At 35.9% G+C, this 21,962-nt stretch overlaps 1 protein-coding gene across 1 annotated transcript; it reads left to right on the top strand.

The window, feature by feature from the left end:
• Positions 1-10,602: 10,602 nt before the first annotated feature.
• On the top strand, positions 10,603-19,963 carry SAE2 (SUMO-activating enzyme 2). The gene is made up of 11 exons (XM_086585852.1): positions 10,603-10,888; positions 10,970-11,059; positions 12,027-12,110; positions 12,213-12,431; positions 15,956-16,057; positions 16,616-17,071; positions 17,264-17,493; positions 18,012-18,105; positions 18,208-18,390; positions 18,515-18,612; positions 19,274-19,963. The coding sequence occupies exons 1-11, from the start codon at positions 10,856-10,858 to the stop codon at positions 19,644-19,646; spliced, it is 1,962 nt and encodes a 653-aa protein (XP_086441978.1). The 5' UTR covers positions 10,603-10,855; the 3' UTR covers positions 19,647-19,963.
• Positions 19,964-21,962: the final 1,999 nt, after the last annotated feature.

Genomic DNA, 21,962 nt, shown 5'->3' with positions numbered 1-21,962 from the left:
TAGGAAGAAGAGCAAAAAACAAATTGTTCATAATATAAAGTGCATAGAATTATATGATTACGTACCTGCATTGCTTCCCATAAATCATCTCTCAAAGGTTCTGGTAAATCATGCCAAGTTTCAAATTCACTCAATGGTACCTTGGACCTTGCCAATGCACCTTCCATACCAGCAAGTTTTTTCTCCATTACTACCCGATTATTTGGCCTTCCTTTTTTCATCATAGGCAACTCTAATTTTATTTCCATCCCATTTCTTGTTAAGCTCAATCATTATTGTTGTTCCTCTTTTCGTGTTTCCCTTTTTCGATTTTTCAGTTGCATCGTTCCTTTTTCGGTTGTCATTTGATTGGCCATCTTCTTACGTACCCATGATAACCTACATGGCAAAAATAAAAATGCACAACACATGTTAAATCTATGTAGAAATTTTAGGGTATGACAGATTAAGATTAACGGTCAATTTTCTAATTTCGGAAGAAAATGGATGATGAATCAACAATCTAAACAAAAATATAGGAAACTAATGCATCCCATAAGCATTTCCAAAGCAAAGAAAGGCGAGACTATCTTTACCAAAAAAAAAAAAGCAAAGGCAGAGAAGTGCAAAATTAAAAATAAAAAACCTGCTTTAGAATTATGACCAAGCAATGACATGAAAATAACAAGATAAACAAGACAATTGAATATAAACAAAGGCCTGAAAGCTTTATTAGTTTTATTCGGATCATCTCAAGATTCTCCTAAATACGAAAATTCAAGCTACACTATTAGAACTACGTAGGAAAAGAAAAAGAAAATAAAAGATACAATAATCAAATAAATAGAGCTGAAATGTTTCATTTATGGGCTTTTCTTTTCTTTGAAGGCTTGTGAGCAATCCAGATCCCCTCACAATCTTCACGTCCATACATTGATTGTTCATCGTCATTCACATCCAGAGATTCCATATCTGGAAATACTTCATTGCGAATGTTGTCTCCAATACCATCATCAATGAAGTCATCATCTTCATTCTCATTATCATGATCATAATATCTCGAGGAGTTGCTAGCAACAACTGACCATTTAGGATCGATCGATCCGTACATAGAAAACTTGCTTCACTTGAGAGGCAAAGGCGAAAGAATCAGATTTGTACCCAATTCTACCAAGATCAACCAAGATAAAACCCAAGTCATCTACCTTGATGCCATTCGATTCTCAACCCAATCACACTTGAATCTGGGAGTTTGAACTTAGTGTAATCAAAAGCAACCATATTTCGGTAATAACACCATAGTAGCAACTTTCTAAAAAGAGTGGATCTTTATCTCTTGCACTTGTTATCTGCATTTCGGCAACTAAACTCACTCCACTATTCTCGATTGACTCGTGGACGCATCACGATCCTTTGTGGAGAAACGGCAACCATTAATCACATAATTGTGATATTTCAATACATGTATATGAGGACCTTGAGCTATCCAACGTAAGGTTTTGAGACATTGTTACCAGGGATGCTCCTTTCATCTGAAACCTGTGTTCTTTATAAAATTAGTTACGCTTATTAGAGTAGTAAATAAAAAATTCAAGTTGTTTAGTAACTCACCCTTTTTCTTAACCAATCACTAAAAGTGCTAATATGTGCATCATGTAACCACTTTTGGCTTTTTGATTGGCGGGGATGGTTTTGCCTTAAGTAGTTCATATGCTCCCTACAAATTATGAACACCAACTCTGGTTAGATATGACAGAAAAATTAGAAAAAAAATTGAACTCCTCAAATGTATTTGAAATGTCAATACTCGATATAAGGTTCAACAACATTTGTATTGTGCAACACATAACCATGTGCTTCCTCTAAGGACTTTCGGTCGACAACTACCAAATCACCACCTGATGGAGGCTTTCCAGAAATAATCTCCTTGGCTGTGTTGCTTTCAACATGTGGAGTACCAACAGCACCCAACAGCACCCAAATCAGATAAAAACTCACTACAAAACTCAACTGCTTCTTCTGCAATATAACATTCAGCAATGCAACCTTCTGGACGATTTCGATTTCTTACATAGCCTTTTAAAACCTTCATGTACCTTAACAAAAATAAAAGGAATATTGATGGAATTTCCTATATTTAACTTGGTATAATTTGAACTATAAATGATATTCAAAGAAACTTACCTCTCAAATGGGTACATCCATCGAAAAGAAAACTGGACCACAAAGTTGGACTTCTCTCACAAGATGTACGGTTAAATGAACCATAATGTCGAAGAAAGATGGTGGAAAGTATTTCTCCGAAGACATAATGTGATTACCAATTCTTTTCGAGTTTCACGTAATTTACGCAAATCGACTACTTTCGCACAAATGGCATTGAAGAAGAAGCAGAATCTAATAATTACATATCTCACATGCTTTGGCAACACAGATCTTATTGCCACTGGAAGCAATTGTTGCATCAGCACATGACAATCGTGGGATTTCAGACCACCTAATTTTAAATCTTCCATTGAAACAAGTGGCCTGAAATTAGATGAGTAACCTTCAGGAACTTTTAGCTCATGCAAGGTTTTGCAAACTCGTAATTTCTCCGCTTTTGATAATGTGTAACAAGCTGGTGGCAGGTATGTTCTCAATCCTTTTCTTTCTGGTGCCAATTCCTTTCTCAAACCCATCTCCTTAAGATCACGACGAGAAGCAACCCCATCCTTCGTTTTCCCCTTAATGTTAAGCAAGGTCCCAATAATGCTATCACAAACATTTTTCTCAATATGCATGACATCCAAGTTGTGTCGGAGAAGTAAATGTCTCCAATACACAAGCCTGAAAAAAATCGACCTCTTCCTCCAACAACGTGTAACATCATCATGAACAATATTTGCTCTTAACCTTTTTGACTCGTCACTTTTGCCCCAAAAAGTTACAAGTGTTTTAACCTTCTTCCGATAATCGCACACGGGTGAGTGGTGTTGGGTGCGGATCGAAACTCACATTTACCATTAAGCCTTTTTTGCTTTTCGACATCGGATGCTCCTCGGAAGATATCTTACGTGAGCCATGTACACATTCTTCATGCAATGCTTCAATCTGCAAGAATCTGTGTGTTCACCACATATCGGGACAAGCGTAATAGCCTTTAACACAAGCACCGGACAAATTACTAAATGCGGGGAAAATCGTTAATTGTCCATAAGAGAATAGCCTTTAGTGTAAATTTTTGTCGTTGGAAAGCATCATAAATCTGAACCCCTTTCTTCCACAATTTTTTCAAGTCCTCGATCAAAGGTGCTAAGTATATGTCAATGTCATTTCCAGGTTGATGTGGACCGAAATCAACATTGTCAACATCATAAACTTCCTTTTCATGCACAACCACGGAGGAAGATTATAAGTGACCAATACAACAGGCCAACAACTATATTTACTACTAAGAGAGCTATGTGGGTTGATTCCATCTGCGAAAAGTGCTAGCGAAGGTTTCTTGGTTACGCTCGAACTCGGCCACTTATCATCCACTAGCTTCCATGCGGGTGAGTCTATTTGGGTGACGTAGTTGCCCATCAACTTCTCTCTCATTGGCATGCCATGTTAAATTTTTCATTTGTCTCTGCTGATTGGAACATCTTTTGAATCTAGGGATCGGTGGAAAATACCACAAAACTTTTGCAGGCGAACCATTACTTTGCTCAATCATATTATCCTTCAACTTATATCTTGAAAGTCCACACGTAGGGCATGTCTTTCTGCCACCCCTTCCGATATAGTATGCAATCATTGGGAAACGCATCTATCTTCTCATATTTCATTCCATACACTGCCAATGTCTTTTTAACCTCACGCATATTTTTGGGCAGTATATTCTCTTCGCTTGGTTGCATGTCTCTCATCATTTGTAACATCTTTGTGAAGCTTTTGTCGGACCACCCACTCTTCGCTTTCAGATTGAACAAGTTAACAGTGGCAGATAACTTCGTATACTTTGAACATCCTCTATACAAAGGTTCCTCAGCATCTTCAAGTAACTTCTTAATCATTTCAGGGTTACCCGATATCGATCTCGCGGCGGCTGAACCAATTTTCTTTGTTTGTTTGCATCCCTCTGAGGCTCCCACTCAAAATGATGATGGGAAGGCTCATCTGTATCCATATACGAGGGAGCTGCACTTGTTGTTCTTTCCCCATGCCATGTCCATGTAGTATAACTTTGGCACATGCCATTGAAATACAAATGATTTTTAACGTCGAGTTCCATCAATTTCTTGACATTCCCGCATAGTTTGCATGGACATCATTATAGGATTTCCCCCAAAGATGGCCCGTGCAAACTGTAGAAAATTCTGAACCCCTACTTGGAATTCAATAGATAACTTATCCTTGGACATCCAACCCTTATCCATTTTGAATGTGTCAAAGAGTAATCTGAATGTAAACAGTATTGTTCAGTTAACAAAGTAATCAAAATGCATTTTTTAATCCCCCACGAATATGCCAGATATGAAATCTAACAAGAACACTACATGACCAGTCTTTATTTCTAATAAAACATTAATAATGCTACGTATTATATGGTCAGGGGTTGCTCGATACTAGCTATTTAATACATACAGACAAATAACGAGGTGAACAAACTAGAATTCATGCGTAACCATGTTACTTCTTCATTTTATAGCTTAACTAGACGTACAAAAAACAGGTTTTCCTCTTTTTAAGGTAAAACTATATATCAACATCATTGAAAGTAAAACCTATGCTATGAGAATCAAAGTTAACTTACTGAATTAATAGATATTCATGCATATACACAGTAAAGTAACAATACTTGAATTCAATAGTGCAACATTTTAAGCGAGTAACAACTAAAACTATAAATGTATGGACTATTGACCAATAAAAAAAATGGTTGTACTATCCAAAAACAAAGGTGCATAACAGAAAACATGTTTCCTCACACTCATGTACACAAAACAAAATTGATAAAGTCATATACACATGAACAAAGGTTAACCAAAAAGATTAAACTTAATCGGATAAAGAAGATAGAAGTGTACCAACTCTAAAAGCAACCCAAGTTGGAGCAAAGCAATCGGGACCTTCTCTTGTCCAATTCGATTCTAACAAAATTTGGGAAGTGATAAAAGATCTGCAAATAAATAAATAAAATGTTTAGCAGCTAATTCACTACTTAGGATATAACAATGGCAATAAACAAATTTGAAAAAACAAGAGTGAACCTATTTACAATTGAGAAAGCATATCAAATGGTTCTACTACCCAAATACAAAATTTCATGACGAAAACCTTGCATTCTCAACTTACGTAAAACCAAGTTGCAAGGGCAGAAGTTTACCCTGAAAGCTAAACTTATGAGGGTTGCAATTTTAACAGATTGCAATAAAGTAACATAGATTGCAAAGCTATGAATTACCAAGCAAAATGAGGTAAACTACTAATATTCCAATGAGAAGATTAATGAAAGCAAACATATTACAGAAAGGGTAATCTTCTTTGCTCCCAAATAAGATGTAGGAAACATAAGGACTAGCAAGTATGAACCACTGGAATTATGCTTAAGATTTACCATTGGGGATGATCTCATAAGTCCAATTTCCATCTCAAATATAAGTTTTCAATTTCTGATTCAAACATTAATTTCTTGGAAGTACTTAAACTGATTACTACCATATAATGAAGATTTTTTATGTTTGAAATCCATCATTGATGCTACAATAAAACTATTCTGAAAAAATCAAATGTAAAGCTGTTACCCGAAATGACAAGTCCTACAAGTAGTTTAGAGTCAAGTTCAGGATCTGCTTCCCCCTTTGTGTCCGAGCCTATATATAAAAGTATAATCGAGACATTAGAGTTATCTTGAATATCAAATGAAGGGGGTCCGATACTTGCCAAAAAGAACCATAGCCTCATTGTGTGGTCTGAAATCCAAGACCACATAAGAAGACTAGGGGTTGTGCAAAAGGTAGCTTTTCGACATTTAAAAGTAGTATTTGACTTTGGGTGGCGAACTCTAAATTTCTCGGTGACCGACCATTTGTACATCAATGCCTCATTGCTTCCACTAGCGCCAATGTTTACATTAATCATGTTATTAGATACAAAGTTCGTTTCGTCTTATGGAGGGCAACTTCGTTAACAAGCTTATCGATAGCACTATTTGTTCTAATACTACGGGCTGGATCTATTCTTAACTCCGATTGGGTGTTACGTAAAGAAACCGCGAGTTCAAATACCAAGGAAAAGGCATGCATTTTGGAAATAGAATGAATGATTCTTATTTTAAATAATGAAGACAATCCGGCCCGGTGGAATAAGTTCAATTCAGTTAATCGGAAGAATCTGTTTGGTCTCATACTCTCATCGCCTATTTGTGTGCAATCCGTTACCTTAAATAATAACACTAGCTTGATATAGTCATAGATACAAGAAAAAGCTCGCTATGTACAATAAGGCCTTATCTGAAAAAGATAAGAGTAATACACGCTCAAAAGCAAATCAAGTTGAGGCGTAGGATTTAAGAACCTCCTCATATCCAATTTGTTTTAACAAGGAATGAATAGCTGATGTAAAAACTGCAAATCAGTTTATAAAGGTTAGGCACTAACTTATTTATACATGAATTTTCAAAAATCTGACTAGTTTTGAACACTATATAATCTCCTAGCTTAATCTAAGATAATTTTAGTACCTGAAAACCCAGAAGAGTTGTTAAACTGCTGAGTTGAAATGGGTAGTGGAACTTGAATTATTTCTGAGTCGTGCGAGAGGTGAAGAGGGCAAAATACACGGATAGTGGAGAGCTTGTGAGATAATTTGGATTAAAAATACACGAATTGAAGAGATATATAGTGGAGATCGGCGAGATAGTTAGCGAGATAGTTGGGATTAAAAAAAAAGCGAACAGATAGCAAAGAGCGAGATACTTGGGATTAGAATGGCGGTTGCCATTATCATGAGTTAAGTGAATGATATCGATATTCTGATCGAGATAAAAGTAATTGTAGAGCGGGGAGTTCAATTTTTTTTTGGACTTCTTTTTTTTTAGGATTTTGTTTTCTTTAATTTATTAGAGATATTTGGTATAATAGCTATTATATCATTTTAGTGCGAGATATTTGGTATAATAGCTATTATATCATTTGAGTGCCGAGATATTTGGTTTAATATCAATTATATCAGTTCAATGTGAGATAAATTAAATTTCCTATTATATCAGTTTTAGAATGGTGAGATAAATGAAATTTCCTATTATATCTGTTCCACAATGGTGAGATAAATGAAATTTCCTATTATATCAGTTCCTATCCACCAGTGGTAAAATCCATATATTTTATCTCGGTTAAGTAAGAGGTGAGATAACAGATTTATACTCATAGTTAGTACCTAAATTACAGGACATATTATCTCATTTACAGGACATATTATCTCTCTTATCAGCAGAACCGAGATAAGGCTAATTTTAGAACCGAGATAAAAACCCTTTTTTTTTAGTAGTGTTTGCAAAGGATGCTCGGGCATTTATTCTTCCTACAGTTGTAAATGTAAGTTTATAGTTTTATGCCAAATTATAAAGTGTGTGTATGTGATTTATTGGGATGGAATTGGCTAGGACGTTCCAAATGATTATTAATATTGGTTATATCAAATGCTTAACGTTCTACAGAGTAAGTTTAACACTGTAATATATTGTATCAAAGTCTCTTTCTTGATTGTGCGTATGATGGCTTCTTTTACTCAATACGTCCTTCACTGAAAGTGATCTTTTCTTGGATAGTTGTGGGGTTAAATTTTTTCGGTATATGATTAATTACTGCTGCCATAGGGAAATATCAATTTTTTCATGTGAGTTGCCATAGTCCGTAATGTGTAAAATCCGTAGTTTGGTTTTTGTTTCCAAAACAGTGGGCTATATTGAAAAACAACCTAAGTAAATGGATTCTATACCTTGCGGTGTTATAAGGTACTTTGCCTATGACTATATTCGACTCTCATGCTTTATATATTTGTATATTGTTGCATTGAATTAAAATCTTAAAACGTGAGACGATTTTGTCTCCAACGTATGTTTGCCTTTGAATATATAGCTAACAAACGTGTCTCCTGTTCCCATTATATGATGCCAATAATGAAAGGGGTTAACTAGTATTACTCCCCCACTAGATGAGCCAATTAGGATTTCCCCCTTACTAGATGGGGAAATTAGGGTCTCCTCCCTAAGTTAAAAAAAAAAAAAAAAAAGTCAACTTAGATTGACTGTGTTTTTTTTTGTGTGTATTTGTGTGTATTTGACCCAAAGAACAGCATCCCAAACGGTGGAGAAACTCGAGATGAGAGTGTGACAGAAAGCTTTGAAGAATACACACTATCAATGGTAATCTGAGTTGGCCTTTCACTCACGGAAGTCAAGATGACATACTTCTCTCTGAAAATCAGGAGAGAAAAAAGGAAAATTAGGAGACTAAATGGGAAATCAAACTTTCGACACAAAACACTAAATTCGTCTATTCTAAAACCCTTCCTTTGTTTATCAAAAAAGAAAAAACCCTTCCTCTAAATCCTCTCCCATCCAAAGATTAATTTAAACCCACCGTTCTTTTTTCTTCTTCAAATTTTCTAACTACTTCTCAATTTCAACACCCATATTTATTGTCAAAAATATTTCACTAACACAGATCCATCACTAAATTAATGATCAAGTTTTGAGTTATAGGGAAGATTATGACCAAAAATTCTTTTCTCTTACTAACGAAAAATCAGGATACAAAAAAATGGAAGATTACCAATTTACATCTCGCGACTGGAAAACAAGAAACAAACAAAAAAGAAAGTGCGGAAGCTTAGGTTGCGACTAGAGAGATATGAGACACAGATGTACAAATATGAAAAAAATGGAACCAGAGAAAGCGGTGGCGGCGTGAATTAGATAAAAAAAGCAATCACAACCTCAACGAGATTGTGAAGCTATTAAATTTGGCTCTAATACCATGTAGAAGCTAATTTAGGAGAAAATGAAGTTAGTGAGAGTTCATTCTCATTACTTTTTATTTATACAAATATAAGAGCGAGATTGTGGAGCTATTAAATTTGGCTCTAATACCATGTAGAAACTAATTTAGGAGAAAATGAAGTTAGTGAGAGTTCATTCTCATCACTTTTTATTTATACAAATATAAGAGGAATCCTAGAAAGGCAATAAGGTAATTACATGATTAACAAAAGGAAATAACAATACTATATATCCCTGCTTAGACTATCCTGAGAAGAGTATCCCTGCTTGTAGGCGAAGTCTCCTATATGGTTGTGCGTAGCAGGTGATCCTGTCATTTGGGGTTTGCAAACATTGCATTAGGTTGGTACAGAGATTGATTGTATGTGGTATTAAAGGTATTATACCTGGACATGACCCTAGTATGATACCTTGACATCCAACTTCAAGGCTAAATCAAGACCTGGACAAGTACGATACCTTGACATCCCCTTCAAGGCTAAATCTTATCTTACTGGTATAAATTGGTCTACAATCTGTTACCTGTTACCATGTATCCGACTCAACTCTAGTTCAGTTTCTACTGTTTTGAGTCTTTGATCAAATGTTCAGCTTAATTATATTCTATAAGCCTCGACTTCTTTTTAGTGTCTAATTCTATGATATTGCTTATAAGTAATCTTTGTGATTAATCTTACTGTTTCCAGGAGTACACTGAGAAGGGTACTTTGGTTAGGGCACATGTGCCTCTTCCGTTTGCGAGGCATCATAACCACAAAGTTGCCTCGACAGTGGATGCAATATAATGTGGCACGTGAACTTCATTCCATACTTCCAATTTCAGTTTGATCGGTCGTGGCCATCACCTGTCTAGAATATTTCCAAGTGTGGCCGAAGTTGGGTGTACCACTGTTGAGTTGTGAGGAGACCGTGTAAAATTGTAAAAATTCTGAAGTGTATATAATATTTATGAATGTCATAACACAGACATTTTCAGGTAGCAGTTACTGTTGTTATACGTGATATTTGTCCCAACCAGCTAATAAATAAATTTGTGTGTAAACTGCTTCCATTAGATTGTCTCCTTTGTTAGGTGTGTTTGTATGGTAACCATGGTGATTCTGGGTGCTGGGGATTGTGTTTTGAAATGTTGCAACTTATTAAGCCCCTCTAGGGAATATATTGAGTAAATGGAAAGCACATTGTGTGCCTTGGAATCAATCGTTTTTGGTGAAAGAATTTATGCTTTTAGGTGGTGCCAATGAATAATTTTGTTGATAAGGAAAAATGTGTCGAGAAAAAGTATTGGTCCGAAGGAGGCTCTGAACCAGTTGATACCAAACAAGCTGTGGTCACGATGTCTTCATATTCCAGCTGATCTGTATTTCCTCCTCCATCTTAAATTTCCAATCATTGAAATTTCAGCACATGCCCAGTATACCGACACTATAAAACCGAAATATCAACATATACCAACGCCATAATTAAACAATCAAATAAAATCCTCAAAAGTCAAAATTATTACCTCACCCACTGGTATTCGAGTTGATGACTAGATTACTTGACCCAATTGACATCTCGATTATACAACAAGTCAAACCCTTTTAACCACAGTTAGGACTCTTGAGTTTTATCAGTTTATCAGTTTTGAGGGTTTGTCTAATAATAGTAATAATAATGATGGAATGGAAGTGGGAAAGATTATTTTCTCTTTTCGCGCCCTTTCTCCAAACCAGTTTCTAGCCCATTCCTATTTCTAACTCCCCACAACTCTTCAGATTATATATTCCCATTTTTACCCTCTTCTCCCTTTTCCTCTTCCTCAAAAACCCCCCCTTTTTTTTCCTTTTGTTTTTAAGTTTTTAAAAAATGGAGTTTGAACAACAGTTAGAAGTAATCAAGGTACCACCTTTTTTCACTTTTTTGTTACTAGGGGATTTTGTTCAAGTGTTGGTGATTATTTTTGTGTTGTTTGTTTTGTAGAGTGCAAAAGTTTTGATGGTTGGAGCAGGTGGGATTGGTTGTGAGCTACTTAAAACACTTGCTCTTTCTGGTTTTCAAGATATTCATATTGTAAGTGATCTAATTTGTTTCATATTTTGAATATTTGACTTGGGCTTGCTTCAATTTGGAGAAATTTTGTGTTTTTAGTGATTCTAGGGTTTAGTCAGTGAAACAAAATCCATTTTTTTTTTTTTTTTTGCCCTTTGTTGGAGTATGAAAATGATTAAATAATGAAATATGTATTTATATATTATTTACAGTGCATGCACAGTGAAAAAAAAACACTAGTAAGTAGTTTGTTTTGCGCTGTGGGGGTGTACAAACATATTAGGCATGAGATGTTTGGGAGATTTTTTCCATTAAATTTTATTAGTTTGTCTTAGATATTGTCAACTTGTACTTCATCAAGCTATGGCAGTTATGTACTAAGAACACTACCAGCTCCGCAAGTGCCTTTCCACTTGCAAATAACTTTGTTTTTTGCGTATAAACATGGGTTTGTTTTAGTATATATTCTTATGTGTTTCAAATGGAACATTTGAAAGATCACGACAAGTAGTTTATAGTGTGCTCTTCCTATGGAGTTAGTTGAGGTTAAAATAGAGTGACAAGTTAACTGTTCCATGCGCAAGCTTTACAGTGGTATGGTAATATTGTAGTCTGGAAGACTAACCCCAGCCTCACATCCAAGTGCTAACACTTCGTCTATTATAGTTTCCAACACTCCCCTCTCCCGATAGTTGATAAATCCAGTAGATGATGGTAGAGATTTTAAATGTTCTACTCAAATAACTTAGCTGATAGGAGTCAGAATTCTGGTTCACTCAATTTGGATATTCAAATCCTATAATTTACAGAGTCATACATACGCTGACGTAGTAGACTTATTTTTCTTAAGCGCAAGTATAACACCATTACTTTGAATTTTGTAGAAGTTTTACAGTTTGTTTCCGTTAATGCATTCCCATGTGGCATGTGCTTATATTTTTTGTTCTTTTGTGTTTAAGTTTCTTCAATGCTTTGCTCCCATGTGCAGATTGACATGGACACAATTGAAGTGAGTAACTTGAATAGACAATTTTTGTTCCGACAATCACATGTCGGGCAATCTAAGGCCAAAGTAAGAAGCTCTTGTTTGTTCTTTCCTTGTAATGTGAATGCTTGGATGATTCCTAACAATTTAACCTGACATTATATGTGGAATAAACCATTTTGGAAACAGGTAGCTCGAGACGCTGTCTTAAGATTTCGTCCAAACATAAATATCACTCCATATCATGCAAATGTCAAGGGCCCTGAGTTCAACATTGACTTCTTTAAGCAATTCAATGTTGTGTTGAATGGCCTTGACAATTTAGATGCAAGGCGCCATGTGAATCGTCTTTGCTTGGCTGCTGGTGTCCCTTTGGTTGAAAGTGGAACTACTGGGTTCCTGGGGCAGGTATATTGTGTTTCATATTGTACTTATTCTGCTCCCCATTCCCACTCCTCCAATTGTACTTTACTACCTTGTTTATGATTGGTCTGAGTTGCATACAGAAACAAGATTTGTTCACCTGACTGCATAAATTTGGGATAAGGCTTGGTTGATATTTGTTCGTTACGTTCCACATGCTTTGGCCCTTTTTCTTTTCCGCTGTATTTATGTTTGGATTCTGAGCTTTGTTATTTTTTACTTTATATATCTAGTGACTAGTAGTACTAGATTGCGTGGAAGTTGGCTTTGAAGATTTAATCAATAATTGCAAATTGACTCTTCAACTTTTTTAATAACAAAGAAGGGAAAAGGTATTACCAAACAAATAAATTCAATACACGCTTAATAAGTTAAGTTGAAATTGAAATGCTCCCCACTTCGCTCAAGGCGCTACTATCTTATGTTTAGTAAGTTGAGTTCCTTCCTCCAGTTAGTATATGCTACCTTTTATTTATATATTTTGTAGGGATGATTGAAAGCATTGCAAAATCATATTATTATAAGATTATATATGCTTGTGTAGGATAGGTGTGGTATGGACAATGTTTGTACTTTTTAATTTGTTTTTTAATTGGTGAAAAAGACAATAATAACAATAATAAAGTAAAATTTTTGTTTGCTTTATTAGTAATGTTATAAATATTGAGATAAGTAGTAATGGTGTTATTGTTATTATCATTACTTCTACAATTATATTATTATAGTATTGGCGATCTCGATAAAAGTTTGAACTAATGAGTAATTGTTACATTGGAACAACGCCTTAGCTCTTAACATCATCATCAGTATCACCGTTACCATTATTTTTACTGGTGATGTCCGTGCTCTATTGAGATTGTAAAGTGTACAATGCTTCCAGGTTTTACTGGGACTTGCTTCTAGAATAAAGCAGTACGTTGCAATAAGCCAATAACTCTTGCTACCATACACTAATTGAAGCTTAAGTTGTTTTTTCCTTTTTGAAATTTTAATTGGTTTGATTCCTAGCTTAAGGAAGCAGATAAGCTCTTGTTCTTTACATGTCACTCTGAATACCTCTTTCCTCTTTAAACTGATTAGTTAAAAAACGGGCTGCTTGGGGGAAAGGCTGTTGGTTCTCCTAGAAAAATATCACTCATTAAAAGGTTTTTTGGGTCTTTCCTATTCTTAGTTCCTAATCCTAATCAGTATGCTCCATAGAGTTGAGCTCATAATAAAACAAAATCCTTAGGGACTTGGGGTGGCTAGCATCTCAGTGCAAAATCCTTGGAGGTTGTTCCAAATAGTCACGAGTTTGAGCTCATACATGGCTGGGGGGAACCGCTCACAATGTTTTCAGAGGAAAGGGTATGACTAGGGATATAGGATTTCTGTTTATATACACTCTTTAGAAGTGCTTGTTGCATCGCCCTCACTTGGTTTGGTTGGAGAACATGCGGGGATTCACATGTTGAATTACAGATTTTTTTGGAAGTAGATTTGTACCTTTGAGGTGTTTTGGAGATATTGTTTTACTTATTTATTTACTATTTTAGTACTAAGGTTTTAGAGAGGGCTATTTTGTTCTTAGAGTGAGCTTCTGAAAGATCTTTATGCTTGTGGGCGTGAACTGAAATATCTAGGACATGGAGTTTGCAATTAGTTTTATTCAGGGTGGTTGGAGGGCGTGAAGGACAGGTTAATGTGGAACTTCCTTTGAGTAGGCATTCCCCTATTTCCTGTGTCTTTAAGGTTTAATTCATGAAGAGATTTTCCCTGAATCAGCTTGGAATTTTGGACTAAAGATTCAGAAGGTTTCCCATGACAGTTCTCTATGCAAGGGCTTGTGGTTTTCCTACATCTTAAGGTGACCCTCTTAGGTGTATGTCTGTATGGTGGCGGGACTGGTGTTTCCATTTTACTCAAGATTGCTTTCTATTTGTAAAACTACCTCATCTTCACCTTGCTGTTTACATGTCTAGTAGCAACTTTGTATAGCCTTGGCTTTAGTAGTAAAAAATTCAATGAAGGTTTTTTCCTATGTTACAATAGTGTTACATGGGAACGCCATTTTTTCAAAATAATGTCTGCGTATCCCTGTCGGACACGACACATGCTCATATTGTATGTAATTACTTCGGTTTTTGGTATTTATCCGCGTCGGATACGAACACACATGTCCGTGTCAATGTAACTTAGGTACTTTTTTCTCTCGGAGGTTTTTGGGCTTTCTTAAGCTTTGGAGCATCTGGCTGAAAACAAATTGGCAAAGTGAGTGGACCCCTCTGGACTTATATATTTATCGGCTGGTTTTTTGAACTTCCAATGTTGCCCATTAGTCTGCTCAGATAACCTTTTAAACTCGAAACAAATTGGAGATGAGTGGAGTGGCCACAGGAGTTCTATATATTACGAGGACAGTTAATCTCTACAGCCTCCATGAGTGTTTCATACTTTCTTCACGTCACATAAATAGTGCCACTCCTTAGTCTCTGTTCTTCTAAAATTAAGATTCAACATTAATAACTCCCCTTTTTCAATGGGACCTCAATTGCAAATTAAAAGTAAAAAATCTGCTCATGAGGAAATTTTCAGTAATAATTTGTATTTATTTATTTTTTTGGCATTGAGCTATTCTTATCACCAAGTAGGACATTACTTGCATTGTTGGCTGTGAAAATGGTCTCCAATCACCAAGTAGGACATTTTAGCCGTCTATAAATTCTTTTCAAGGGTAAGATTGGTCTCTATCTCTCGATAAGACAAGAACTACCTATGCAGATGTCTGTGACTTTTTTTTCTGTTGTCCAAGTCTTTCAGCTTCCAATCAACTTGACAGATTAAAAGCTAAGATGTGTTGGCTAGAAAATGGTTGTGTTTGAAATGCTTGTGGCTATAAAATGGTTGTTTGAAAAGCTTGTGGATCATTGATTGTGTTTGGTTTCTTTTTTTTATCTCCACCCTTTCATCTATTCGCCTCTTTGACCCTTCAAATTATTCAGAATTCTACGTTAGCGAAACATTCCGAGAAAAAAGTAAATATGCGTTCAAGAATGCTGTCAAAAAGTGTTTATTATTATGTTTTTACCCTTTTTTTTTAACTTGGAGCAAGTTTCAGCAATTGAATCGCTGAATAGACTGTTTTGGTTATATTTAACATCACCTTACCTAGAGTTATCATCAATTGCTCAAAAAAATTACCAGATAAACTATCTAGAGCCAATGCTTTAATATAAGATAGAAGCTATAAGCTCTGGATTACATGTTCAAAATGGGGCCTTGTTTATTCTCATACTTACCAATGTTGAGCCATTAACAGTTTGTGTTATTTCTTTAAACAAGAGGGTGTATGTTTTGTTCTTTATTTTGTCCTCTGCTCTTACTTTTCAGGGTTTCCTGTACTTCTATGCATGTAGATGTGTAGCTTATCTTAGCAGTTACTTGATGGAATTTTATTTTCAGCAACATTCTAGTGATTTATTGGCTGGTCCCAGTGACCCTATATTTATCTTGCAAGTTCTCTTGAGCAGGTCACTGTACATGTGAAGGGCAAAACAGAGTGCTATGAATGCCAGCCAAAACCCACTCCGAAATCGTATCCTGTCTGCACCATTACTAGTACTCCATCAAAGGTATTGAAGTTGATAACAATATTCACTCTCTTACGTTTGGTTTATTTTATTATTTGTTTATTTTTATTTAGCTGTCATGGTGAAGCGAAGCTAGGAAAATTAGAGAGAGAAGATTTCATTCTCGAGATCTTTACGCCCACTATCTGTTATCCCTATTCTTCTTATATGTCATCCCAATTTTTTTCCACCTTGTGCAATCAGTTGTTTTCTCTTTGGAGATATATTGAAAATCTCTATTTCACCTTTTCTGGGTTGCCAAAGCCAAACACTTCATTTTTATTTTTTTCTTGGATTTCCAAAATTTGAACTTTTGGTTGTTATTCCAATATCTACATTTATTGTGCACATTACAATCAGTGCATTGTTCTCATACCTATTAGAGGGTTAACATTTCCACTATACATCAGTTGTTAACTCCCAATTGCAATATATTTTATGTATCGTTTATGGTTGTCTATCAACTGTTTTGTTCGTTTGTTTATCTTTTACCCAGTCAATTTGATGAGATAAAAGGATTGAACACATCCTGATTAACATCTTGGCTGAAATCAAATGCAGTTCGTTCATTGCATTGTTTGGGCAAAGGATCTACTTTTTGCAAAGTTATTTGGAGACAAGAATCAGGGAAATGATCTTAACACACGTTCTAGTGATGGTGCTAGCTCATCTGATAATGCAGAGGATGCATTTGAACGAAGAGCAGGTGAAGATTCTGAACACTATGGGCGGAGGATATACGATCATGTCTTCGGTTATAATATTGAAATGGCTTTGGGGAATGAAGAGGCTTGGAAAAACAGAGACAGGCCAAAACCCATTTATAGTGGGGATGTCCTACCTGAAAAGCTTTCTTATCAGAATGGAAATGTGGAGGATTGTCCAAATGGCGATCCATCATCAGTGTCTGCAATGGCATCTCTTGGTCTGAAAAATCCACAAGATATATGGAGCCTCCGGGAAAATACAAGAGTATTCCTTGAAGCGTTTAAACTATTTTTTGGGAAGAGAGAGAAGGTTCGGCCTAGTCCTTATTTCTCCTGAATTTTTTCTGTCACTTATATGTGGTGCGCACATCATTACATCCCCCAACCACCCTTATTATAAACTCACCACAGTACACACTCGATCACAAAATGTAGAAAGTGAAAAAGGAAAAAAGAATTTTATTTCTGATCAACTTAAGGTTCTCTTGTCATTAATTTCCAGGAAATTGGTAATCTGATTTTTGACAAAGATGACCAGTTAGCTGTAGAACTTGTCACTGCTGCTGCGAATATCCGTGCTGCTTCATTTGGAATACCTCTTCACAGCCTTTTTGAAGCTAAAGGTATTGCTGGTAATATTGTCCATGCTGTTGCGACAACAAATGCTATTATTGCCGGGTTGATAGTGATTGAAGCTATCAAGGTGCTTCGTGGTGAAACCAACAAATATAGGTTCGGCACCACACCTTTTTGTTTGCAGACGAACTTTATTATGTTACTTTAGGTTATGGCATCTTCCTATTCTCACACGAAAAAATGCATAGTGGTGGTACTGATAAATAAAAAATGGTAGTCGAAATAACGGTACTGAATACACTGTTTCAGTATAGATGTAACGTAAGGTCAAAATCCTTTGGACCTCTGCTGTTTGCGGCATGCTTACTTTCTGAGTGTACATGTACGCGCGCGGTGATTGGTGTTCCCATGGTTGCATTTTAAGATTTTGGAACACCCCACCAAAGATGTGTAAATTGCTCTTTTCCAATGAGGTGCAAGCATCATTGTAAATATTCAAGTATTTTTATTTTTTTATTTTTTTTGCTTAAACTCATGACACATGTTTTATCTTGGATGTATTCCACTTGCTTGTGCAAATTATAGATGGCGTGCATATGTTGCGTCGTGCTAAAGCAGTGTATTTTCACTATGAAGTCCTCGTTATTTGTTCTTACACAGCTCTATGTATGCAGGATGACGTATTGCCTTGAGCACCCCGCTAGAAAGATGCTTCTTATGCCAGTAGAACCATTTGAGCCTAACAAATCTTGTTACGTCTGTTCTGAGGTATGTTTAATTCCTTGCTTAAACAGACATTTGGAATCTAATTTGAAGAAGTTCTATTGATGGAGGCCTTATCTTGATAATGTGCAATGCTGTTGAACCTAGACTCCTCTATCACTTGAAGTTAACACACGTCGTTCAAAGCTGCGGGACTTTGTCGACAAAATCGTCAAGAGTAAGCTTGGCATGAATTTACCGATTATTATGCATGGGTCAACCCTTCTTTATGAGGTTGGTGACGATCTCGAGGAAGATGAGGTTGCGAATTATACAGCAAACCTTGAAAAGGTATGTTACGTTATTTACAGGGAGGAATATGGTCATTTGTATTTGCATCTTCTCCTCTCTATGTGTGCATGTGGTCGTATGTGTATCCTGATGAGTTCTATTTGTTTGTTTGTGCAATTTTAAGGTGCTAGCAGAGCTTCCTTCTCCAGTTACTAGTGGATCGGTGCTTAAAGTGGAGGATCTTCAACAAGAATTCACTTGCAACATTAATGTCAAGCACAGGTTATCTATCATATCATATTTTGTTCCTGATATTTGATTAGTTTCATTTTCCTGGAAACGGTCGTATTATTCCACATTTGTATATAAAATGATAAAACATGAAAGAACCACCGTCTTGTCTTCATGTTAAGCAGGGTCCTCTCTGCATTGGCTTATGAGAGAAGTTTGCAAATATGTTGTTGTTAACCATCTGGTTCAACTGTTCATGGAGATAAATACTTATACTAGTACAGTAAAAGTTATTATTAGTGCTATGTATTATAAAGTGTTCATAAGAGTAAAATTTTATTATTGCTACTGAAGAAGAAAGTTGAGAGAGAAAGGAGAGAGAAAAGAGAGTTTGTCTTAGTTAGTTTTGGCCTTCTCTCACCTATCTAATGACTCACAAAGAACTCTAACAATAAATTTTTTTCCAGATCGCACTTTCTACTTTCTAATCTTATTCTATGAAGCATGTAATCTGATGCTATCGTTTGTTGTAACTTTGGGGTTTGCTCTCGACTTCTCAAGCTTGCAACAGGAAGTACTAATTTTTACAAGTTACATGACACAACCTGTGTCAAACATTCATTGAGATTGAGTGCAGTAGTATATGCGGACTTTACTTCTTGCTCTTTATTTGAAAATTTTAAATTCCAAATCTCAAGCCAAACTCCTGCAGAGAAAATTTTGACAAGGAAAAGGAACCTGATGGAATGCTTCTCTCGGGATGGACAGAAATTCCTACACCAGAAAAAGAGAATGACTCGTCTCTTGGAAAGGAAGAGATTGTATCTACTCCATATCAGACTGCGTCACTAGGAACAGAAAATGACGACCTAGAGATAATTCCAGCAGGAGTTGATATTGTTCCCGGTGGGACCAAGAGAAAGTTATCTGATATTTCGAATGCAACCACCTCATCCTCAGCTGGTGTTCTTGATGTTACTGTTAATAGTCAAAAGCCAGAAGTAATTGACGATGACAATGATGTGGTCGTCATGATCGATGGTGGGAACTTGAACGCTAACAAGAAGAAGAAGATGTTGGAGTAGATATCATTACTGTTTGTCAGGGTTCGCGACGAGGGCGTTCTCCTGGTTTGTACTAATAGATTCGGCAATTCTTTCATAATCAACTTTTTTGTGAACCTAGATTTTGAGCTGCCATTTTGTATTTGTTTATGGTTTAGATCTGATCATCCTTTTTCAATTAAGATGTAGAGAAGAAGAAATGTATCACTTAGCTTTAGAACTGAAGAATAGACCCCTTTTTGAAGTTTTTGGAAACATTGACAGAGCTTGTAATTGGTGAATAAACATGACACTGATCTGTAACGTCATAATCACATTCGCCACATAGTTTGGATGACTGATAACATCTCTTTTACATTATTTTTGCATAATTACAACTTACTATGATCTGCTTAGGTGGCATTGAATCTGCAGTATTCACTGACTCTTTTAAGCGACTCTCCATCATTTTTGCATAAAAAAACACAAGGCGTGTCTCTTGATACAAATCTATGGTATCTACCATAATGGGGAGTTTCCCAATGTGGAGTCTGACCAAATTAATCTGTGTGAAATGCGACATTGGGAGTGATTTGCAACTCCCCATTATGGTAGATACCATAGATTTGTATCAAGAGACCAAATTAATCTGTGTGAAATGCGACTGCTATATATATATATATATATATATATATATATTTGTGATCAAAAGGTAGTTAGCCTTTAAAAAGGGCCGACTCCCTAAGAATACAAAATTAGAGACTCCATGTCAACTAAAGACTGGCAGTCACAAAAAGTACGGTGAGGGTGGTCGACCTCTAAAATCTAAGCTATAGGCCACAAAATTCAGGGTCTACTAACATAGTAAAGCTTACATACTCAACTAATTTAGATAATAAAAAGTAGATATTATAAGCTATAGATGCTCCCCAACAAAAGAATATATATCATAAGCTACAAATGCTGCTCCCAAAAAAAAAGTATATATCATGAGCTATAGACGCTGCTCCCCCAAAGAAAACATTGTTCCTCTACGCTATTGAAAATGCACCCATTTGTCAAGGATTATGTAATAATTGAGTCTTTTAATTGGATATATTGATCCAGTCTTCCAGATTGCCAAATTATGAGTAAAGGTTAAGGTCGGTCAGCCCCGATCAAAGCCATGCTTATCAAAAATGTTCCTACTTTTTTCCTTAAGTTGAATGATTATTTACAAAATTTTGGAAAGAGCAGCTAAGTCTCTCGTTTTCTTTTCCTCTATACACTGACAATTGTATCCTAATCTCTTTGCAAGATGTTCAAAAGCCTACAAAAGGTGCAGCAAAATGGTTGCTATTCGATATCCTACGACATGGAACAGAAGCAATTTGTGTGTTCTCCCTACGCAGATACTTTCTCTTCTTTGCTTGTGGAATTTCAGGTTTCTTTAGATCTTCAAGGCAATGGACATCAGCCAAGGACGTAAAAGATTGTGATTTTCCTGTGTAGTACGTTGACAACCCTTTCCTTCTGCAAACAAGAACAAAACATACACATTAGTAAAGGCAAAAGAATCAAATGATATGGCTTGAACTTTCATGATCATGATAAACTCTTACTTCTTAGGAAGACAGGCTGAAAGTGCACCCATGTCGAAATTTGATACTTCTGTAATCTCTTTCTTGGGGTTCTCCAGACACATATCAGACACCATTTCCATACAAATATACAATACGTTTGTCTTAGAGAGAAAGGAAAAGGCAGCAATATATAAGGCAGTGGTGAGATATATGATGGTAGTTTTTATATATAGGAATGGATATGAGGTGAAGCTGTGAAACTGTTGCACAAATTAACGGTTACATGAGATGATGAGGATAAGAATTCACAGCTTAACACGTCATGAGATATGAATGGAGCATTTGTTCGCTTGCTTTCTTAAAACGTGGATTTGTTTCAGGCCTCTAAAATTTCCCTTTTTGGTTTCTTGGTTTTTCTAGCTGTGAACATCGACATCCTTGGTTAAGGCCTTATCTACTCTTCCTCTTGTTCATTAATTATCAACGTGCCTTTACTTGGTTCCAAATTATGGAATTTTTGGACATAAAAACGCGCACTTTTCATTTTTTTTTTGTCGATAGAAAGACGTGCACTTTTCATGTCTGCACAAGGGATTTAAATTTAATGGACCTGTCCAAAGGGAAATACAACAAGACAAGAAATTCGAAAGTATATTCCTTTGTAATTGACATACAAAAACAAAAACTTTTTCAACGCAAATGAATAGAAGATGCGGCAAGCTTTTCCCAATAATCCGACCTAAAGCATGGTTTATATCGGGATATTCAACCGTTTGTATTTCAATGAAAATCAACG

Source organism: Coptis chinensis, chromosome 2 (genome assembly GCF_015680905.1).
Source record: "Coptis chinensis isolate HL-2020 chromosome 2, ASM1568090v1, whole genome shotgun sequence".
Lineage (NCBI taxonomy): Eukaryota > Viridiplantae > Streptophyta > Magnoliopsida > Ranunculales > Ranunculaceae > Coptis > Coptis chinensis.
The sequence above is the reverse complement of the archived record's forward strand: the minus strand, read 5'-3'. Positions and strand labels throughout refer to the sequence as shown.